The sequence below is a fragment of the Leuresthes tenuis genome, unplaced genomic scaffold, assembly GCF_036924035.1.
Source record: "Leuresthes tenuis unplaced genomic scaffold, fLeuTen1.0.hap1 SCAF_19, whole genome shotgun sequence".
Classification (NCBI taxonomy): Eukaryota; Metazoa; Chordata; class Actinopteri; order Atheriniformes; family Atherinopsidae; genus Leuresthes; species Leuresthes tenuis.
The window spans coordinates 21,470,976-21,494,057 of NW_027325373.1; the positions used below are offsets into that span (position 1 = coordinate 21,470,976).

At 42.6% G+C, this 23,082-nt stretch overlaps 1 protein-coding gene across 3 annotated transcripts in view; it reads right to left on the reverse strand.

The window, feature by feature from the left end:
* The window catches only part of ddx56 (DEAD (Asp-Glu-Ala-Asp) box helicase 56), a 212,546-nt gene that overhangs the window by 184,377 nt on the left and 5,087 nt on the right, over positions 1-23,082 (reverse strand). The window contains exons 11-14 of one of the 3 annotated variants that reach the window (XM_072371841.1): positions 22,985-23,074; positions 22,805-22,910; positions 22,375-22,475; positions 21,985-22,081 (exon numbers count right to left, since the gene is read on the reverse strand). In XM_072371841.1, the coding sequence (XP_072227942.1) occupies positions 21,995-22,081; positions 22,375-22,475; positions 22,805-22,910; positions 22,985-23,074 (384 nt within the window). In that variant the 3' untranslated portion in view covers positions 21,985-21,994. Of the gene's footprint in view, positions 1-21,697; positions 22,082-22,374; positions 22,476-22,804; positions 22,911-22,984; positions 23,075-23,082 lie in introns of those variants that run through there. The other 2 variants (XM_072371842.1, XM_072371840.1) reach the window with 2 other exon arrangements.

Here is a 23,082-nt window from a genome sequence, read left to right on the forward strand (position 1 = left end):
AATATGAAGAGCTGCTTTGAATGAAACAGTTACATATCATTTCTAAGTATTAAATAGTTCTGCTTTAAGAAGCCAGGACAAATATTCAGTTGGTCACAGAACTTGCTCACCTTCTTTAACATTTTTCACCAACATGGAATCCAGCGACTTAAGAAGGCCAAGGTTTGTCTTGGGAGAAACATCATTGGATGACCAGTCTGTAAGGAAACTAAGGAGTTATTGTCAGAAAGAAGCTCAAAAGAGTTGATGCTATTGATTTACTGACCATTTTGATTCCTCTGCAGCACATAAGGTCTTCCATTTGTTCCAACAACTGGCAAACACCAGCCTATGGACAGATAATTCATTAAAGTTTCATGTTTCTGCTACTTAATGGAACAACATATACAACCTCACCCCGACACACCAGCTTACCATAAAACCCATTACAACCAAAAAATAATTATACAAGAGAAGAAAATAAATACATATAAATAACAACAATACACAAACCTCTGGTTAACAATATTGTCAGACCACAAATTATCTGGACCCAAATAACTGCCATTGTTTCAGTTTAAACACTAAAACTCAACAGGCAACTTTTAAAAAGCAGATATCACAGCTGTTCCTCATAGGTCTAATTGGCTTTCGACTCAGAGAAGACATGCAGGATTCAATGTATCTTGGAATTTGGAAATTGGGACTCATAATCAGTCTGAACTTAGAAATTCTAATTTCCCAGTTGTTATTGAATGCAGCATCAGGTTTTCCTGTGACCGACATGTGATGTCGCCCCCGGCCGATCGAAATAGAGTCGGTTTAAGATCCCCGAACCTGGAGTGGCAGAGATAGGTGCCACGAGGCATCCAGTGCAGTAACGCAAACAAACCAGGAGTAGTTGGCGGGAGCCCTGGGGAGAGTTCTCCTTTTCTTTGTGAAGGGTGCGTATGCCATAGCCATATCCGCAGCATGTCTCCAAGGTGAACAGCCTCTAGCGTGTTGGATCAAAGGGGGTAAGGGAAGACGGTAAATCAGATAACTTCGAGATAAGGATTTGCTCTAAGGACTGGGGTGCGAAGCAGGGCTGGGTTCGCGCCGAGGCTGGGGGAGCAGTCGCCCGACTCTGTCCACCGCTAGAAGCGTGGGGTTCGGCCGGCCTCACAGGGCTCTTGTCTGCGGCGCCTCATGCGTCGTGGGGTTTCGCGGGGTGGCGACGCTGTGTGGAAGGCGGGCCGGTGGAGGGGATCGGGTAGCACGGTCAGCGATTCTGGACGCGTGTTGGGCCCTACTCGCAAATCTCCCCAGCTGCGACACCCCGGCGGGTTGCCTCGGCTGGCGACAAGCAGCTGACTGAGAACTGGTTCAGTGGACTGGACGCATTTCTTTTCCCTCTTTTCTGTTTTCTCAAACATCGAGGCGGATGGCCACCCTTCCTGAGTCTGGTTCTACCAGAGGTTTCTTCCTGTTAAAAGGGAGTCGTTCCTTTCCACAGTCGCCACAGGCAAGCTCAGGAAGGAATATTGGACTGAAGACAAGTTTCGGTGCAATCTGTTGGTTTCCTCAGCTAGGATATTATGTTTTGAATTTGCTCTATATGAATTAATTGGATTATGATTACAATGAATTGAATTCCAATTGGCTTGAATTGGACTATATTATTTAAGTGCCTTGAGATGGCAATTGCTGTAATTTGGCGCTACATAAATAAAATTGAATTTAATTGAATATTACTTTATAGCCCAACACTGGTCAGCCACAACATTAAGACCATCTGACTAAGATGGCATGGATCCCTGTAAGAGCTCCAACTCTTGACGAGAGTTTATGCCTGAGGAGGGGTGCTTAAGTGCGTGTGAGATTTCCAGGACAGTGGGCCTGGAGCCTGGTTCTCAATAAAAAAAAGTCCCCTTTGACTCCAAGGGTGTCAAATTTTGCACACTTAATAAGGACCTTTGTCGCAACGACTCTTAAAAATCTGGGCCCATTTGAATGAAGCTTTGATGAAAAAGTGATCCATTTAGTGTTGTTTGAAATCCAGTTGTGTAACGTGTGTCTTTCATGGCCTTGTGGAGCCCTTTTACTCCCAATTTACACCCAAATTGGACACATTGTCAACTGAAGCCTCCCATAAAACATACTAAATGCACACCATTTTAGACCTCATTTAATGTCTTTTAAAATAAATGTCTTTTTTGGCCTTGTTCTTCCATTTTTAACCCGATTTACACCCAAGTCGGACACAGTGTCAACTGAGGACTCCCATACAATATACTGAAAGCACAAAATTGTAGACATAGTTATTGTACCTTTTTAAGGATTAATCTAATTTGAGACACTTTTCTCCATGAAGTCAGTGTTCGAAAATGCAGGGATCGGTATTTAGGTCACAGGTCAGGTTGGAGTGTTTCTTTGGATGCCGCCTTGGCCCCTTTGATCCCAGGATTCTCAATCTCTGAGTTGAAAGCCAATTAGACCTATGAGGAACAGCTGTGATACCTGCATGATGAACTTTTTAAAAGTTGCCTGTTGAGTTTTAGTGTTTAAACTGAAACAATGGCAGCTGTTTGGGTCCAGATAATTTGTGGTCTGACAATATTGTTAACCAGAGGTTTGTGTATTGTTGTTATTTATATGTATTTATTTTCTTCTCTTGTATAATTATTTTTTGGTTGTAATGGGTTTTATTGTAAGCTGGTGTGTCAGGGTGAGGTTGTATATGTTGTTCCATTAAGTAGCAGAAACATGAAACTTTAATGAATTATCTGTCCATAGGCTGGTGTTTGCCAGTTGTTGGAACAAATGGAAGACCTTATGTGCTGCAGCGAGCAAGTTCTGTGACCAACTGAACATTTGTCCTGGCTTCTTAAAGCAGAACTATTTAATACTTAGAAATGATATGTAACTATTTAATTCAAAGCAGCTCTTCATATTTACATAAAATTTAAATAAAATTTCTGTGGTGTGGGGAAAGCTTCATTGGTGTTTGAAGCAGCTCCTGAGAAAGCCTTGTTCTTGTTCTCACTTATTACGACAATGTGGATAACTTGGTTAAGCTAACAAAGTTCCAGGTCAAAGTAAATGGTAAATGTACTTGTATAGCACTTTTCTAGTCTAGCTGACCACTCAAAGCGCTTCACTACATGAAGCGCTTTGTATAAGGATAGTGGAACTTGGCAATTAAAGTGTATTGAATTGGTCTTGTATGCCTGTTTCTTTCAGTGCAACTGGAAACGAAAGAAGTTGAAGCTAAGGCGTCAAATGGAAACGCAAGATTAAATAACCTCATGACGGCACTGAAAGAGTCCTCCAGCGGCAACCAGACTGTCATGGCGGCTGCGTCCAGCGGCAACCAGACTGTCATGGCGACTGCATCCAGCGGCAACCAGACTGTCATGGCGGCTGCGTCCAGCGGCATTTTATTTATTTGGAATAAAACCGTTCCTTTTAATTTCTGCCTTCTGACTCTTGAGTACTGCAAAAAACATCATCCTTCAATGTAATTTTTTTGAGCTACAACAAGTTGAATCAGTATGGTTCAACTTTGGAACTCTCTTCCATTAGATTTAAGATGTGTGAGAAAAGTGGACATTTTTAGAAAGCTTCTTGAAACACATCTGTTTAACCTGGTTTTCTGAAAAATATTGGATACTGTATGGTATGCTTTATTCTTATTTAATATCGTAATGTGCTTCAGTTATTGTCTTTTTATTGTTTTATTTTTCCATTTGTATCGTAAATGATACATCGGGCATTTCATGCAGTTCTGGCTATAAGAACATCGGCCTCTTTAGTTTTTCAAACTACTACCTTTTCCATTAACTTTCTTTTATTGTGATGAGTGGTAAAGATGAAAACAGCAGTTAAGGCGATAACAGGAACATCAGCCTCTTCATTTTGTCAAAATGCTACCTTTTCCAGTCACTTTTTTTATGCCATGTGGTAAGCATGCGAACAGTTCGTGTCCTTATTCAGACAGAGATGGGCATTGCATTTTCCACAGCACACATGGGAAAAGTGTCCTGTGCAGTGCCTGCACCTTTGTCGCTTTTCCCAGGATGGGAAGTGGTCGACCATAAAGAAATAAAAGGATACCTTCGAACAAACTCATTTTGACAGGTGACTTCTGACCTCTTATCGATCAATCAAATTAATATGACAGGTGACCTTTGTTTGACATCCGTTTGCTGATATCTGGGGATATGACTTTTGACCTCTTATCGATCAAGCTATTTTGACGTGTGACCTTTGTTTGACATAGAGCAGCCATCTGTTGAGGAGGCCTTTAACATCTAAGGAAGGAGGAGTTTATGGCTAGGGTTAAGAATGATTACAGCTAAAGTCAGGAGGTTGTGAGAAATATATTAGTTGAATGTTTAAATAAGAGAAAGGGTTAATAGAAAAGGTTAAGTTGTAGAAGCGGTCAACATTTTAACAGCTTCAAAGACCGGTCCCTGTAAGGTAAAGATGAGAAAATAATTAGATGTGTGGGGGGTCACAAGAATGCAGCACTGCCAGGATTTGGGTGTGGGTGGGAGGTAACAGACATTTGGCTCCCTCTGACTGATCCATTCATACCATGAGACTCAATTGCAGGGGATCGCAAGAATGCATCATACAGTGGCACTGAACAGTAAAGTACAAATGGCCAGGAGTCATAAGAATGCAAAGTACAGTGTGGGAAACGGACAGCATTTTAAGTCTTGAGTATGGCTCAGGGTACCGGAAAGTCCTCCTTTTGCTAGGTGTTGCCAGCACTACAAGGATTTGGGTGGGGTGGGTGTGGTAACAGACATCTGGCTCTCTCTGGCTCATACCATGAGGGTGAACGTGTGAGGGGGGTCACAAGAATGCACCATACTGTGACACTGAACGGAGGATGGGGTGTTTATAGCAAATAGAGGTAGGTTTAAATTACACAAAAAGGTTTCCCTCTTAGTTTGCACACATGGTGCATATGGTATCAAGGGTTGATCTACAGAGAATTCATTAATAGACCAGGTTGCCCATAAAGTTTACATCTGGTTCTCTCTGACTGATCAACTCATACTATGAGCCTCAACTGCAGGGGGTCGCAAGAATGCATACTGTGGCACTGAGCAGTAGGAACAAATGCCCAGGGGGTCATAAGAATGCAAAGTACAGTGTGGTAAACAGTCTGTGTCGTTGTCTTAGTTCACAAGTAAACAAATGAACATATATGATGTTCACTAGAATGCATCATGCTGTGCGGGAAACATCCTATGTCTTACTTCACAAGTAAAAAGAATCAATACATCTGTTATTAACCGTAGGATGGATGTAGACTAGGTGTGAAAAGCAAATGGGTTGAAATTAGCACTTCAAGAAATTTTTAAAACACTCCCTTATTTCTATGGAGGGGGATGTAAGACTATATAAAATGGTTCAGGCATTTACGTCGGGGGCTCAACCGAGGCAGGACAGGAATCATGGACTCTGGTATGCAAAAGTCTCCTTAAAACTTTAAATCTTTAAATCTCTTAGGTCAGTACTTGTAATAGTTAAAAAAAAAAAAAAAATGACAAACAACTTTTTTTTTTTTTTAGGACGGAAAACAAGAGCTGACATCCATACACAGCCAACCGGCGGTTCTTTGGCCCTCTTATGAGTATTCAACAGTGAGTAAAAAGATCTGATGATAAACATATGAATGCGTGTATAATTATATTACCACACCATGACAGACTGTTAATTTCCAGAGTTGGACGCGGAGGATCTGGATGACTTCATATTGACGCAAGCCGATTATGTTTCTTTAACTTTAATAACCTTTAACAAGTGAAATGTTTCAATGAAATAACATCAGATGTAACTGTTTACAGATTTATTAAACCGTGTGGAGCAAGGGCTTCCCCAAAAGAAAAACCCAGCCGTGTTTGAGGGAGACTTTCATCGCACCGAGCGGGAGAAACGGACTTTCCCTGAATAAATCCCGGCTACGACGAAGACTGCTCCCTGTTCGGGACAATCAGTTTTCAACGGAGTGTCCGAGTGTTACTACAGAGGACGGGCAGTTGGAATCATCAGTGTTACACACACCACTGAGCATACGTTTCTCCCCTCGAATAATACCGCGGGCGGACTCGCCTGTGAGCGGCTTCAACACCGGCGCAGCTATTAGAGGCGCCGGGCATTGTTCACGGAGAGGAAGGACCCCTCGCTAAACAGCCTGATCTGCGGGGTAAGTTTTAAAAAAAAAAAACTCATCATTCTTTGTTTTGTTTTCTCAAGTGTGCGCGTAAGCGTCATACGTCATCAACACGGATGTGACGCATAGGGAGAGAGTGAGGGTGGGAGAGGTAGTGGTTAAAAGAGCGCAGCCTTTTTCAGTAGAACTCATGTGAAGTGCCTGTAAAACAAGCCAGTTGATATATTATTACTGCTCTGTCCACTTATCCGTGCTGCATTCAACGGGAGCATTACATGGTAACATCTATGCAAATTTCACATAGTGTATACTTAAGCAAGGTTTTTTATTTATCTATTTTTATGCTATTAAACTGTGTTTCAATTTGACAGAATCTGATGTTATAGTTCCTGTGAGGTCCGTGGTAAAGAATCAACGGTGCAATAGAGTGCGCAACAGACTGTCGCTTTTCCGATGGTTACTGAAAGGTACAGTTTCTTTCTCTTCATTTTTTTTCTCTTTTTTAATTTATTATTATTAAAAAAAAAATTTTTAAACATTCAGAATCACGGAACCAGGTATATTTAAAATACTTTTATGGTTATTTCTCCTTCATCCACAGAGGCCGACCTGTCAATGGAACGGATAAGTCCTACAATTTGGCCCGACCCTCATCTGTGGAGGAAAAGAAACGCTACCATCCGACGTGAAAAATGAAGAGCTCGGGCATTCATGAGAAGTAGCGAGATTCTTATACAGAAAATTAACCGTGACTTGAAGGTGATTTCGAAGTAAAGTAAATGTGTGTATATATATATAGAAGTAGATATCTTAACCCCTCTTAGTCATTCTCAATTCTGTGTAAAGATGGATAATCAAGCAGGCAGAGCTGTGCCGCCTGTAATATCCGAGGCTGTGGGAAATTTGGAAAACATTCCCATACCGGTTCATGTGTTAAATTACTTTACACCGCTGGAGTATACGCTCCTTAATGTCGATTATCAGTCATCTCCTATGAATATTGAAGAAGATGAAATTGATGTGTTACACGAATTAGAATCATCAATCCTGAATTTAAACGGGCCTCCGCCACCCGCCCTGAGTTTGCAAAATGAGTCACCGAATATTGTCTCACCAAATCACTAGATACAGCCTCAGCCAATAGTGCTTCTCAAACTTCAGCATCAGATACTGTCTCACCAATTCTTATTTCTTTACCTTCTCCAGCTGCAGCAGAACAAACTCGGCAGCATGGTAGGGGGTTGAATCAGGAGAATGTAGCCGTCCCTGAACAGAATCAGAGAGATACAACTCTACCGATTGGGGGCTTGAATCAGGATAATGTAGCCATCCCTGAACAGAATCAGAGAGATACACCTCCACCGATTGGGGGCTTGAATCAGGACAATGTAGCCGTCCCTGAACAGAATCAGAGAGATACACTTCCACCGATTGGGGGCTTGAATCAGGAGAATGTAGCCGTCCCTGAACAGAATCACAGAGATACACCTCCACCGATTGAGCGTGAACGTTTCAATTGTCTTGAAATAAGACGTCCCGTCACAATACCGCGTCCGTGCCCTGATATAAAGCCCAACATCGCTGAGTTCACTTCAGCTGTTATGAGCAATCTTATTGAAGTGGCAGAAACAGCGCGATCACTCGCCAGATGTAATGATGTCGTCCAGCTAGAATTAGTAGGTGAGAGTATTTCTCAACACATTACCGTTTCTGTCACAGACGAGTCTGATGTAATCCTGAAAGCCTTTCTGGACTTTTTAGACGAGTTAACTCAATCGAACACAGAGATTGCCTCTGATACTAACCTGGAGTTAGTCCTCCAGGTAGTAAGAAACCCTACAGGGGGCGCCAAACGGAAGGCTTCAAAAACCTTAGAATGTGAATTAATCCATGAGAAAAAACATCACTTGTACATTACAGATAATTGTGACAATCAGCTCTGCTTCGCCATCAGTCTCACGCACGTCTCCGGCTCTAAATTTACCGATAGTCAGGCTTTGGCCCAGGCGAGAGAGTGGCAGCGTCTGGCAGGGCTGACTGATCAGACGCCTGTATCTTTCAGTGATGTTGGAAAATTTGAAAAAAATCCTAAACAGAAAAATTGTGGTGTTTCACAGAACCAAGGGTGATCGAGCTCTGTGTAAATTTGAGACTGATTTCAGAGATTGATCAAGCCCTCTCTTTCTGTTATTACTCCAAAACCATTACTATGGAATAAAAAACCTCAAAGGATTTATAGGGTCGAGGTACATTTGCGAGCACTGCTACACCAGTTACAATGAGCCACACTCACACTACTGTCCTGGTTACTGTCCTGTGTGTTGCGACTCGTCATGTACAAATCAAGAGCTCAGTCCTGTAATTTGTGGCGATTGCAACAGAAGCTGTCGTAACTCGCCGTGCTTCAACAGACACAAAGAACCTCGTGAGAGACCCCGAGCTAGAATGCAAGTGAGTGATTGTGATCTGATTAAAAGGTGTCCGACGTGTAAGAGATTTTATCGCGTTGCGATGACTAAGGTAGAAACCCCCCACATGTGTGAAGATTTAAAATGTACAATCTGTGGTGAGAAACTGACCCCCGGTTCTACAGCAACTCTCAGTGGACACCAGTGCTACATTCAGCCTAGCAGCGCCGACGAACGGCTTGACGAAAAACTGATCTTTTATGATTTTGAATCCTTAGTTGGTCAGAACGATGTGCATGTCCCCTTTCTGGTCTGTGCAAAAACGCTGAAAGGTGTCGTGTGGTCTGCCTACGGATTGGATTGTGTCAGGAAATTCCTCCTCCATTTCAGGAGACCACGCTACTGTGGATACACGTTTATTGCTCACAACGGACGAGGATATGATAGCTATCTTATCCTTAACGTCATGGTGCAACTAGGTATGAAGCCCTCTCTCATCACACAGGGGAGTAAAATTCTCTGTTTTACAGACTGTGATTATGGTTTGAGATTCATCGATAGTCTGTCATTCCTGGCTATGAAACTGAGTATGATGCCGAAAGCATTAGGTTTCAGTGATCATACCAAAGGTTTCTTTCCCCACAGATTCTCTTCAGAACAGAATTTGAAATATGTGGGGCCTTTTCCTTCACCGAGTTACTACTCTGTAGAACTCATGAGCCCCAGTGAGCAGGGAGAGTTCTACAGATGGTACGGTGGAGTTTGTAAAGGTACCTTTAACTTTCGTGAACAGAGCATGCTTTACTGCAAAAATGATGTAGACATACTCTTCAAGGGGTGCGTCAAATTCCGCGAGCAATTCTTTAACGAGACGCGCGTGGACCCCCTGAAATGCATCACGATCGCGTCTGCCTGTATGAAGGTTTTTACCGCCAACTTTCTGCAGCCTAAAACCCTGGCTATACCTTCACCCGTTGATTACAGTCAGCAGAGTAAGACCTTCTCAAACGCATCCATCCAGTGGTTGGAGTGGTTAGCGTTTAGCAGAGGGATTGAGATTAGCCACGCGTTAAACACAGGGGAAAAGGGAATCGGTCCTTATCACGTAGATGGGTATGCAGAAATTGAGTGTGAGGGTAGCTTTTGAGTTTTTACGGCTGTTTCTTTCACGGCTGCCCCATCTGCCATCTGCCTCAGGACGCATGTCCGCTGAGGAAGGCGCCATTTGAACAGTTCTATGCAGAGACCCGTGAGAGAGAGAGAGTGCTTCAGTCAGTGTATGGTCTTCATCTGCATATCATGTGGGAGCACGAGTGGACTGAGATGAAAAAGAGCTTTAACGCCCCTGAACCTCTCTCTCCCAGACAAGCACTGTACGGTGTTCGGACCTGCGCACTCAGGTTGAGGTACAGTGCGGGGGTAGATGAAACTGTGCACTACGCTGACTTTACATTTCTTTGCCCCTATGTAAATTGCAGCTTTCCTTACCCTCTCGGCCATCCCAGAATTATTTGCAAAGATTTTGATGACCCTGAAAGCTACTTTGGTTTCATAAGAGCTGTTGTTTATCCTCCGCGCGGGCTGTTTTTCCCAGTTTTACCTTACAAGTCATCTCACGGAAAACTTGTATTCACTCTCTGTCGCACCTGTGCTGAAATGAATAACCAGGCAGGTGCATGCAACCACAGCAGATGCACTTGATGAGGAGAGTAAGTTGAGGCACGTCAGAGATTGCAAGCTCCATCAAGGTATTCAGCTGGATACCAGCAAAATAGAGGTGAACCCTGCTAAAAGACAGGTGGCTAAACTGTGTCTGAACAGTTTCTGGGGGAGATTTGCGCAGAGCCAGTCAGAGCTCTGTACCACGCCACACCTCAGAAACGTAAGGACATTCTCGGCCATTGTTCACCCGACTTTCTTAAAGCTTTGTGTGAGATTGCTCTGAATATTTTAAAGGGTAACATTAAGCTATCCCCTCCCCAGTATCGGAGTTTGAAAAAGCAAAAGAAATTTATCAGACTGCTGGCTGATAAGAGAACCGGTTTAAAACGTAAGCAGTTGGTTCTCAAAAGTCAAGGAGGTGGGTTTATTCTCCCCATCCTAACGGCTCTTGCACCCGTAATTGGGGATCTAGTGGCCGGATCGTTAGAAGATAAGAACAACAGAAGATAAGAACCATGTCGCTCAGGACGGCACAAAAGATGTTTCTCATCTCACCTCATCAGTTCAAACACTTGAGTCAGTCAGAGACTTCTATCTGACAGACGGCGGAGGATGATTTGGATAATAAAATGAGATCGATACTCGACGAGTCAGGAATGACCTCTTATGAAAAAATTAAGAAATACGATGCCCTGCTGCAAAGATACCTCACCCTAATAGAGCAAGGTCAGATGGAGGAGCCACGGATGACTGTGACTCTTCAGCGAAACAGTCTTAATGATCCAATACCTGAATCAGATTCCCGTGAGACGGACCGTGTTCACGAGCCCGATCAGCTAGAATTGGATGCAACGGCGAGTGAGGTATTAAAAATCCTTCCAAAGCGCGATCGCAGAAATGGTGAATACATCTTGAGGAAATTATCTGAGAGAAATGACTGGACCACCAGAGGAGAATTTGTTTATATGGGGCAGGTTGTGAGAGGATCACATTTGGTTGATTTACTTAAAAACCTTCTGCTCCCTTTTGAAAGAAAAGCCCAAACCATGCAACCAACAGGCTGGACAAGTTTTCTCAATGTCCTGAAGAACTGAACATACCTTTATCCTCTGTGAATAACCCGCAAGCCTGTGAACAATACCGTCGTCTCAAAACAGATCCGAGCGGAATGGAGAAAATACCATCTGTAAAACCGAAGAAGAAGATAACCCTCTCCCCACATTTTTTAAGATCTGGACATGGTGAGCGAGACGAGGCTGCAGATGAACAAAGTTTGCATAAAAAGATAAAACCTCCACGCTGGGTCACCTTTTCATCATAAATTTCTGTAAGAAATGAATAAAATGATACCGTCATTTGTTCTCAATAAAAACATTTATTGATCCCAATTTTCAGAGTCTACAGAGTCATCACTTTCATGCATTCACAATTTGTAGCACTCAGGCACTGTGCTTTCTGATGCATCTCTGATATTTTTTCACAAAGTTAGATACCATCACATCATTTTTAAGAACATCGTCACTGTAGGAGGATAATACTTGTTGCAGAGACATTCCGCACGCCCGGTGGCAGAGGTAATAAACGCACTGCTGACCGCACACGGTGGACAAGGTGTCCTGAAGTTGGGGATTATGGTACGTTATCTTCAGGGATCGGTCTTTCAGAAATGACACAATGTCTGAGGGGTAGTGAGAAAAATCTGGCGGTAGCCCGTGAGAGTCGAAAAAGGTGGCTTAACCGTTCTCCTCCAGAGTCAGAGCTAGCCAGTGCTCCCCAGGCATGTGAGAAGGATGTGTGTTCACAATAAAGTAAGCCGGCTTTGTAAACGTTTGTGTGAGTAAGGGGAGTTTGTCACTAGCCCACACGCCACAAAATAGGTCTCCCAGTAGATGGTGCAACAGGCTCTCCAGTTGGCGGTTATTCATGCTTACTCTTTTAATAATAGTCCACCAGCACCTGTCTTCTCGAGTTGATCTCCAAAATGGAATCGTAACATGCGTAGACAATGAGGGTTGTGGTGTGAGGTAACGGTACTCTAAACCTCATCTCCAGATACTCAGAGGGAGATCTTTTAAATGACGACTGGTCGCTGTAAACAAATTGTAAAATTCCCGGACTGAAATGCCTTGGTTGAACTCAGGCTGGAACGCCTTGGCGGGAACTTGTTTACCATCCTGACAAAGAGCTAGATACTCTATATCCATATGTTTAAAGTTGAAGGGTGACAAGTCTCTTCTTCCCGTGAATGCCTCGTGGTGCACCATACCTAAAATAATATATTTAGGCATCGCTCCCAAAAAGAGATTCTCCTGATTACATATCCTCAAATTTTCAGGGATGGAGTATGTTTTTACATTCACTCGTGACAGTGGGTAGAGAGCGTTTCCTCTCATTAAGGCCGATGTGTGGCCTAAACGAACAGCGGGGGAGACGGAAACCTTTTTGATAAAAAGAGAGGCTCCTAATATCATTAATAGGAAAGTCGAGTCTCTGGTTCCCATGAGATAGAAAGCCTCGCTGGCTCTGGTTAGTTTAACTCTCATATCCACAGAGTTCAGCAGGAGCCTTTTGCAGAAAAAAATATCCCCATGGAGGGGGCCCATTAGGTGTACTTCTCTGGAATTAGCTGTACAGAGAGCCCTCTGTTTTAGCCCTCTGTTAGGCCCATTATTGGTTACTATAGAGTCTATGGCGCCGGCTGTGTCTTTATAATAAAGACCAGCGCTGAACTGACTCTTTAACGTGTCTTCAGAAAAGCTTAGCAGAGTCTCGATCATAGCTCTATATGGGTGGGTGGCACTAGACTATGAAATTAATCTATCACCCAGAGTAACATCGCATTGGCTGAATAGTGTATTGAGAGGATAATTGATGAGACCCACAGGTGCGTCGTTCGCCAAGTTTGTGCCGTCTGCATTGGTGATCTTCACGCGTAGATGTAACAAGGTATCGTTGAGATCCAGATACTTTTCACCATCTCCCGGTATAAAAAACTCAATTGGACCATTCTCAGTAATAGCGGATAGAGGCATAATTTCCGTGTAGATCTTATCCTCGATAGAAAGCTGGGTCATAGGGACTGAAAATAAGTCCAGTTCTGCCAGGGTGCACTCAGGGAATTTGTGATGCAAAAGAGCCATGTTTTACTCTCTTTCTCTCTCTATTTATGATTCAGTGAAATATATCCCTGCTCCGTGCAGACTTCCTCCCTTTAGGCTTGATCCTTCCAACTGACTTCTTTCTTTTGCCTCACTATTTGTGACCTCCTCACACGTTCACCCGGCGGCCGCTTTCTTGGTCTTTGTGACAGAACCATAATACCCGATCCTTCTTGTCCTCCCGTCTCTGCAGGACCAGAGATCCTTCTCATGGTTTTGCCTATGACATCTGAGGCAATGTTTGTAGCGGCTGTTTTCAGATGAGGCTTAGCTATAGCAAAACCTTTTTTAACAAGGGGGGCTACGAAGCGAAATAATTTTGAAAATATAGAGCCTATTCCGCGACCGTACATTACAGGTGCTCCATAAAAACCAGGCAGGGTACCTCCGACCTGGTTCTGGTAATAGTTTACGAAGCGGTGAGGATCATCCCTCATGTTTATCTGAACCATGTTGCTTTGTTTTGTTGTCCTCCTCCTGACACAGACACAGACACTGAGGTGACCTCTGACTGAACGTTTGCTTGATAGTGACTAATGAGTCTGTGATCGACCCGTTTATATATATATATATATATATATATATATACTTCTGATCAGAGCTTATCGGGAGAGATAGAATCACAATTCCCTCTTACTCTCTCTGTGATATCAGAGTGAATGACCATCATTGCCACCTCCTCTGTGGTGGTGGTGGTGTTCGTGATGGTGAGGAGTGGGGTGGAGAGAATACTGGTGGAGGGCAGAGTGGTCTGCCAACCCTTGCTTTTGCTTTTCCTGCGCTTACCAGGGAAGAGCCAACTGAGGCCTTAAACCTCCTCAGGGGCATAGTGTTTTTCTCTAGGTCCACTGCCTTCAGGTGTCTTCGGTACAGAGACCAAGCATTGATGAGTGCCACTGTGACACTATGCCACCAAATATACAAGTACCATCTTCTGGTTTTGAAGCTGTATTTGTACAGGGCAGACAGCATATCCAGGGGATGTACACCACCCATGAATCTGTTGTAGGTTTCCACAATGGATGGTCTGGGAACCATGACATATGTTTTGGTCTTCCGATCCCAGCGTCTCATGTGGTCTTGGGGACTGATGCTAACAAAAGAGGACACTAGGTTGACGGGTTTGTTGTCACACCACCGTACAACCATCACATCCTAATGGTGCCAAGGTAGTATAGCCCTCTCTGCCGCAGGTGTTCCAACAGTGGGAGTGATGTAAAATAGTTGTCCGCAAACACTTTGTGGTTCTTACCTGCAGGAAGGGTTGATGTCAACTTGAGAACAACATCTCCACTCACACCAACCACAGACCTTTCCTTGTCTGTGGCGCAATCAGCCAGCGCGTTCGGCTGTTAATCGAAAGGTTGGTGGTTCGAGCCCACCCAGGGACGAGTAGTTTCACCAATAGATCGTTGATAACTTACACATACTGCTGTTATGTCTTCAGAACACGGTCTGCACATGTCTTTCAACGGGCTGCGGTCTCATCCTTCACTACTAAATCGAACATTTTTCCTATCTGCAACAAGTTGTATGTTTGATAGTAAATCGAAAGCCGCCGGGGTAACGTGTCCCACTGTACCCACAAGCTGTCAGGCTCTGTGGTTAGAGTGCTCCAATAACCTTTCATTCCCATTCTCGCCGCTCAAAAAAAGAAATTGGTGGACTGACAACTGGAGGGGTGGTAGTCAACCTCCACCACCACGGCCGAGATGCCCTTGAGGAAGGCTCCGTTCCCACCATGCTCCCCGGGCGCTGTAATTGGCTGCCCCACCGCTCCAGTGTATGGCATCTGTCTCTATCAGTGTGTGACCCTGTGCATGTGTGTGTTCAACAGGAACCAACCTGGATGGGTCACATGCAGAGGAGTAATTTTAAATGAAATCATTTTAGTTATTTACACTGATCCTCTATCATTCAAATGGTTATTAGTATACAATGAGACTTGATATATATATATACATTAAAGTGAAAGAAAGTTTACCAGTTTTAACAATAATTAAAACCATATTGATTCTGCGGGAGATTCCCTGGGATTATAATTGCAAGACAGTTTCTCCTGAAATGCCTCAAGTCAAGATGAAGAACAGGTCTGCTACTCAGGCTTTGTGGACTCTTCTTTTATAACGAACCATTACACAGAAAACTGTGAAAATGTGGTTCCTCCTCTCCAGTACCCCCAAATAGACCTTACCAAGGAGGCTGAGGAGTGTGATCCCGTTTTTCCTGTCTGACACAAACATTCTTACAATTTGAATTTATTGAAGTCTGTTCAAATTAAAAAATGTGTTTTTATGTCCAACAACATTCTTTTAAATATTTGATGCTAATGATAAAAGCTCCACAATGTCAGATTTTATGTTCAAAGCAGAACATGTGAAACAGCATAAAAAGTTAACGTTGACTGAACAGCATACATGTGTAACTGTGCTGTCGACACAGTAATGTAAACACTAGATAAAGAGAGACAATGAGCTTTTTGCTGTCGGACTGTGTTGACTAAAGTGAGGACAGAAAACAACAGACTGAGCGAACAAAGAGAAAATCAGGAGCCTGCAGGGAAATCTTGCCCCAGACACTAATTCATATGCTGATGTACATTCCAGCTGTCGTGACACTAAACAGTGAAACTCATCTTTTAACTCTCATGGTTCAAATGTTTTGACCTGTTTTGACTCCTCTTATAAGCATGTAGTGTTCTAACCCTTCACACTGTGGGGTCAGTGCTTGTTCCTTTCAAAAAGGAGTGTATCAACTCTTTGTAAGCACAGTGCATAAATATGTACAATAAAAGGTGATATCAAACCCTCAACAACATGAAAAATACCTTATTTGTCCTTGGAAGAATAACTACTGAAGAAAATGACCTTTTAATTGACAAGTAAAACTGTTTCTTATTTTGATAAAAGAATCCAAACGTGTGTAATTTATTTTTATTTTTATTTTTATTTTTACGTTTTATTTTATTTAAACACATAAATCAATGTAATAATAATTTGTGTAGGATCTTATTCATATTCTTATTTGAATGACACAATAATACTCTTAACAGTTGTGAGAACAATGCACTGATACTTTCAGTCAGTGCAGTTGTTGAAGATGAAAAGATAGAGCCGTACAAAAGATATCTACATTTTAAGTATTTTTATTGATGTTACTGTAACAGAATGTATAGAGATTTCATTGGTTGACTGGTTTTATGTGCGAATACTAAACGCTGCTGCTACTTTCTCTCTTGATGTTGTTTGTCTTTGTATTGTCGGCAATGTTTTGGCGTCATATATTTTTTGAAGCGCCTCCACATTGAAGGCAGCTCTCGTCTTTCTTCTGAGGGGTTAAACTTGTCCACTGCTTGTTCTGGTACTGCAAGTTTAAGAGACGTGTCTTCTGTGGCATGTAAGGAGTTTGATGTTGGAGAGTCCTCTGAATGTTTAGAGGCTGGTTCCATTTCGATGACAATGAAAGTTCTTTCTTGATTGTTTTCTGGAAGTGGTTCCTGGACAACGATCTGGGATGAAATGTCCTCCGTGTCCTGAGGTTCCTGGATGACTTCCGGCTGGTTCTTTACAATGGTTTCTGGCATCTTTTTGTTCTTGCGCCGACGTTTCTTTGATGTAACGTTCTCTTTTGGTGGCTCAGGGATCCCTTGTGGTTCTGTTTTGTTGACTCCCTCCACTTCTAGATTCGATACTTCCACTTGTGAAGCCAGCTCTTCCACAATTATGTTTTTTGGTGGAAGACGTATCTGATCTAAATGGAGTTCTGGGAGGATGTATAGCTCTGATTTTTCTTCTGGCTTGATGATTACGGATAGAAATACAGCCTTCATAAGTTCTGCCACCTTCTTTTCCTGTGTCTTTGTTGCCTCCTCCTGTGCCTTTAGTTTAGAGGCAAGATCAATATTGGAGTCTTTTCTTTGAGTTGTTCTTTCAAGCTCTCTACTTCTTTCACAACTGACTGATATTCAGTTTCAGATACTGGTGGTTTCAGTGTTTCACAAAATTCTGCAATGACTTCACTGCACTCCTTGAGCTCCTGCTCACACTTTTGACAGAGATGACGCTCACACGTCAAACTGTTTTCCAGGTCCTTCAGTTTTTCCTCAGAAATGGAGCAGCTATTCTCTGCTCCGACTCTTCTGTCTTTTTCTCGTGTTAGAAAGAAATTATTTTTCAGATGCTTAGTCCTGACAATATCCATCCGATGGTATAAATAGTTGATCTTGTCCTTATTATGTTGGTAAGATTCCTGTAATTTCTCTGATCCATAATCTTCGTCGGCAGCAGAGGCATTAGAGGGAATCTCCTCGGTTTGTGAAATTGGAAACTTCCAGGTGACGCGACAAACTTTAGAGGCCTGGGGATGATCCTGCACAAGCTGGACGTCCTCGGAATGATGAGTCACAGCCGCAGCAGAGACCTGGGATTGTTCCTTTTCCAACAGCTCATTTTCTGAGTTTGATGTTAAAGTTTCTGATCTATTGGTGGGTTCCTCCAAACTTTCGTTACTGCCAAAAGTAATGTTATATTTGTAGGAGGCCTGGGATTATTCTTTTTCAAACAGGTCATTTTCTAGGCCTAATGTTAAAATTTCTCGCCTGTTGGTGGGTTCCTTATAACCTTCGTTACTGCCAAAAGTAATGTTATATTTGTTGGAGGCCTGGGCTTGTTTGTCGGTTTGTGAAATTGGAAACTTCCACATGACGCGACAAACTTTGGAGGCCTGGGGATGATCCTTCACAAGCTGGACGTCCTTGAAATGAGGAGTCACAGCCGCAGCAGAGACCTGGGATGGTTCTTTTTCCTCTTCGTCATTTACTGTTTGAGGAGACGGGGAATCCTCAGAGGCCTGGCATTGTTCTTTTTCCAATAGGTCATTTTCTGACTTGTTGGTGGGTTCCTCATAACTTTCATTATCGCCAAAAGTAATGGTATATGTGTAGAAATCCTCAGGTAAATCGTCGTCTACCATGTCACACCACTGAAGTGGAGCAGATGATCTTGCAGATATCTTGGTTTGACTCATTTTGCTTGTTGTTTTTAAGAGCTTGTCGAAATTACTATTTAAGTGTTGTTTTTAAGAGTTTGTCAAAATTACTATTTAAGATAGTAATTAAGTGTTTTTTTTAGGCGATCTGAAAACCGTTTACTGTGATTTTCAAATTTGCTTCGAAAACTGGACGTGTTTCTTCAGATAAACTCCTGACGAACTGTGAAAAAGGAGTGAAAATGTCTGGCCTATATAACATTTGTGATGTCAAACAACATCAGAGGTGACATCAATTGTGATGTCAAGCAACATCAGAGGTGATGACATCACAATTTAGTGATAACACTAAAAAAGAGCAATGGCGCTCCGTTCTCAGACACAATCTTCTGTGTTGTTTTGCTCTCGTTCAGTTTTATGATTATACATTTTTTAACTTTCTCAAAATATTCTTGTCCAGGTCAGTTTTAATGCATTAATTGTATGTTATGGTACTCAAGACTGCTTTCTTCATGCCTCCACTGGAAAATTGGACCTTATTCTGTGATGATCTGCAGGTTTGAAGGCCTCTGTTCTTTCTCTCTTCTGGTTTGTGATTCCAACCACAGCGGTGGGGCAGCCAATTACAGCGCACAGGGAGCATGGGGGGTACGGAGCGGCGAGAGAAGGAATGGAAGGTTATTGGAGGACCCACTCTAAGCACAGAGCCTGACAGCTTGTGGGTACAGCTGCTTTCGATTTGCTACCAGACATACAAGTGGTTACTGTCGATAGAAAAAATGTCCTATTTGGTTGCAAATGACGGGCAGACAGTCCGTAGAAAAGGATTTATGCGCAAACCGTGTTCTGAAGACATGGCAGCAGTTTGTCTAAGTTACCAATGCTCGGATGGTAAAAATACTCGTCGCTGGGTGGGCTTGAACCACCAATATTTCGGTTAATCCGATTGCGCTACAGAGACTTTTTTTTTTTTCTTGCAGTTGAATATTCTAACGTTGAAAAACATCCAGATACATAAATTCAATGGATAAATATTCAGTGCTAGAAATTCAATCTCTATTTTCTTTCAAAATCCGATGACACAGATTTACTTCCATAGGTTCTTGGCATGTACATGTTCATGGGTTTGGTAAAGATGCCCAAAATAAGAGTATAAGTATTGGGAAATGGAAACAAAGTACCACAAAGTTGCTGATGTGATGTCACAAGATCGATTTGAGAAATTGCTGACACTGCTGCACTTTCAAGACAACCTCAGTGTGTCTGAAGACCACGTGAGACGCTGGGATCGGAAGACCAAAACATATGTCATGGTTCCCAGACCATCCATTGTGGAAACCTACAACAGATTCATGGGTGGTGTACATCCCCTGGATATGCTGTCTGCCCTGTACAAATACAGCTTCAAAACCAGAAGATGGTACTTGTATATTTGGTGGCATAGTGTCACAGTGGCACTCATTAATGCCTGGTCTCTGTACCGAAGAGACAGGGAGGCAGTGGACCTAGAGAAAAACACCATGCCCCTGAGGAGATTTCAGGCTTCAGTTGGCTCTTCCCTGGTAAGCGCAGGAAAAGCAAAAGCAAAAGCAAGGGTTGGCAGACCACTCTCCCCTCCACCAGTATCCTCTCCACACCATCACAACTACACCACCACCACAGAGGAGGTGGCAATCGACCATTGTGCCTCCAGATGTGAGCAGAGATATGGTCGACCACTTCCCATCCTGGGAAAAGCGACAAAGGTGCAGGCACTGCACAGGACACTTTTCCCATGTGTGCTGTGGAAAATCCAATGCCCATCTCTGTCTGAATAAGGACTGTTTTCATGCTTACCACATGGCATAAAAGAAAAAGTGACTGGAAAAGGTAGCAGTTTGACAAAATGAAGAGGCTGATGTTCATGTTGTCGCCTTAACTGCTGTTTTCATCTTTACCACTCATCACAATAAAAGAAAGTTAATGGAAAAGGTAGTAGTTTGAAAAAATAAGAGGCCGATGTTCTTGTTGAATAGCCTGAACTTCTGTTTTCATGCTTAACACAAACTGACATATATTATGAGACGATCATAAGTGACTTTCTGTATTCATTCCATATTTATTGTCAGAGCTGCAGCTCAGATGAACTGTACCAGAAAGGTGTGGACACACTCTCATTCAAAATGAAATGTTTTCATGTTCAAGAAACCAGTTTGAGATGATATGAGCTTTGTGACATGGTGCATTATCCTGCTGGAAGCAGCCATCAGATGATGGTCATAAAGGGATCGATACTTTTAATACAAGGGCTGTCAAAATCAATTAATTGTAAATACATATGTGTATATATATATATATATATATATTTAATGCGTTAACGTATATATATGTATATATATATATATACATATATATACGTTAACGCGTTAAATTTGACATATTTATAGAACGTGCGCATGTTAATCTTCCCTAAAAAGTTACTTTGGCGTTAAAATGTTAAAATCCCGTTAACTTGCGTTAATTTTGAGAGCCATACTAACCCTAACTCTCTTACCGCAAATCAACCTGTTAGCGGAAATAGCGTCAATTTAATTTCCGTTCCACCTCTAATTCGCTGAAATTGAGACTTGTCAGAGCAGGCAACATTATTCCAATCTCCTATTATCCAGTTTTGGTGAGCCTGTGTGAATTGTAGTCTCAGTTTCCAGTTCTTAGCTGACAGGAGCTGCACCCGGTGTGGTCTTCTGCTGCTGTAGCCCGTCTTCTTCAAGCTTCAACCTGTTGTGCGTTCAGAGATGATATTCTGCATTCTTTGGTTGTAACGAGTGCTTATTTGGAGTTACTGTTGTCTTCCTATCATCTGGAACCAGTATGCCCATTCTCCTCTGACCTCTAACATCAACAAGGCATTTTTGTCCACACAACTGCCGCTCACTGGATATTTTCTTTGTCGGACCATTCTCTGTTAACCCTGGAGATGGTCCCAGTAGCTGTTCCTGAAATGCTCAGACCAGCCCATCTGGCACTAACAACCACACCACGTTCAAAGTCACCTAAATCCCCTTTCTTTCCCATTCTGATGCTCGGTTTGAACTTCAGTTATTTTGACCACCTCTACATGCCTAAATGCATTGATGTACTGCCAGTTGATGCAAGCGGCTGATTAGCTGTTTGTGTTAACAAGCAGATGAACAGCTGTACCTAATAAAGTGGCTGGTGACTGATAGATATATATATATATATATATATATATATATATATATGGATTTTAAAATGTTAAACACTCTTCAGTGATAAACATGATAAAACCTCAGAAACAGCACACATCAGACCCATTAGAACTGAATCACACTGACTTAAAGAGAAAATTTATTACAATAAACATTTGATATTATGCAGAACAGATGCATTAGAAATTAGATGCATACAGCACTCATAATGTCAGGTACATCCTCTTAAATTTAACACATTTAAACTCATGTCAGAGTTCTCCTCAGTCCGCATAAATCAGTCCATTTAATCCATGGCCCATCCAGCCTCAGCTGTCTTATGATCCAGAGTCCTCATAGTTGGAATCTTTCTCACATGGTCCAACAGCAGAGCCTGAAGTGTCCTCCTGGAGAGCGTCTGCACAGTCAGAGCCTCCAGGTGAGCTACGACTTGCCTTTTTTGCCTGCTTTTTTGTTTCTCCCCCTGGTGTACCGAAAGCTCTTCAGCGGGTTCCTCCCCTGGATGTTCTTCTACCACAGACAAAATGTTTTATTTCAGTATTTATTCGTTTATTTTTCTATCTGAATGAAACCCAGAAGAAAGTTTGACTTTGGTTTTGTAAAATGTGACAAAACAGGCAGGAACTAAATACTTTACAGTCAAAACACATACAAAACATGTACATTACGGACTTAAAAGGACCAAATTTTGAGTTATTGGACAGCTGCAACATAAGATCCACTGTTACTAATTCATTAAAGTCTCCATTTATTTGTTAAGCTGAGGAGTGCAACAGAAACTACAAAACACACCCGAGCCTCACCTTAAAACTGCTCTTTAAGACTCCCTCTGGGTTGGATTTTACCCTCTTCTTTCTCCTCTTGCCTGACAACGGGTTCACTACGCCTCTCAGAGTCTCAGGAACTGCAGGAAAGCAAATGGAAAAAAGTCATTTTCTTCATTCAACTTTTATACAACCAGGAGAAAACGATCTCAGGCAGCAGCTCTATGAGCGCTTATCAGACAACAGTGAAGATTAATCACATCAAAAGGAAGAAAAACTGAGGAATAAAGAGTGGATTCTGTTCCACGGCTGCTTTGGACTCACGTCCATCTTCAACCCGTTTTATAGCGTTCTCTCTTGGATTGGACAGAATCAACACAACAGCGGCTCTATAGTTGGGAAGAACATCTAAAAGATGACTCTAAGATGCAGTCTGGCAGAACACACTGACTGTGTGTTCGCGTCTTACTGAGATATTCAGGTATGTTCTTCATGTGAGGCTGGACCACGGCAGGATGAAGGTCTTTGTCGTGTCTGAGCAGCTGCAGATCTCTGGGGTTGTCTTCAAAATATGTCTGCGTGACAGCAGAAGCATCGGGTCAGAGCGGGAGAACACATTTCCAGCTTGTTTGAAGCGACCGTCTCTCACCTTCAGCTTTTCTGAGTTGAGCAGCTCCTGCTTGATCTCTTTCAGCCTGGCCTCCCTCACCGCCTGCTTTGTCACCGCACGCATTGCGTCCTAAGAGG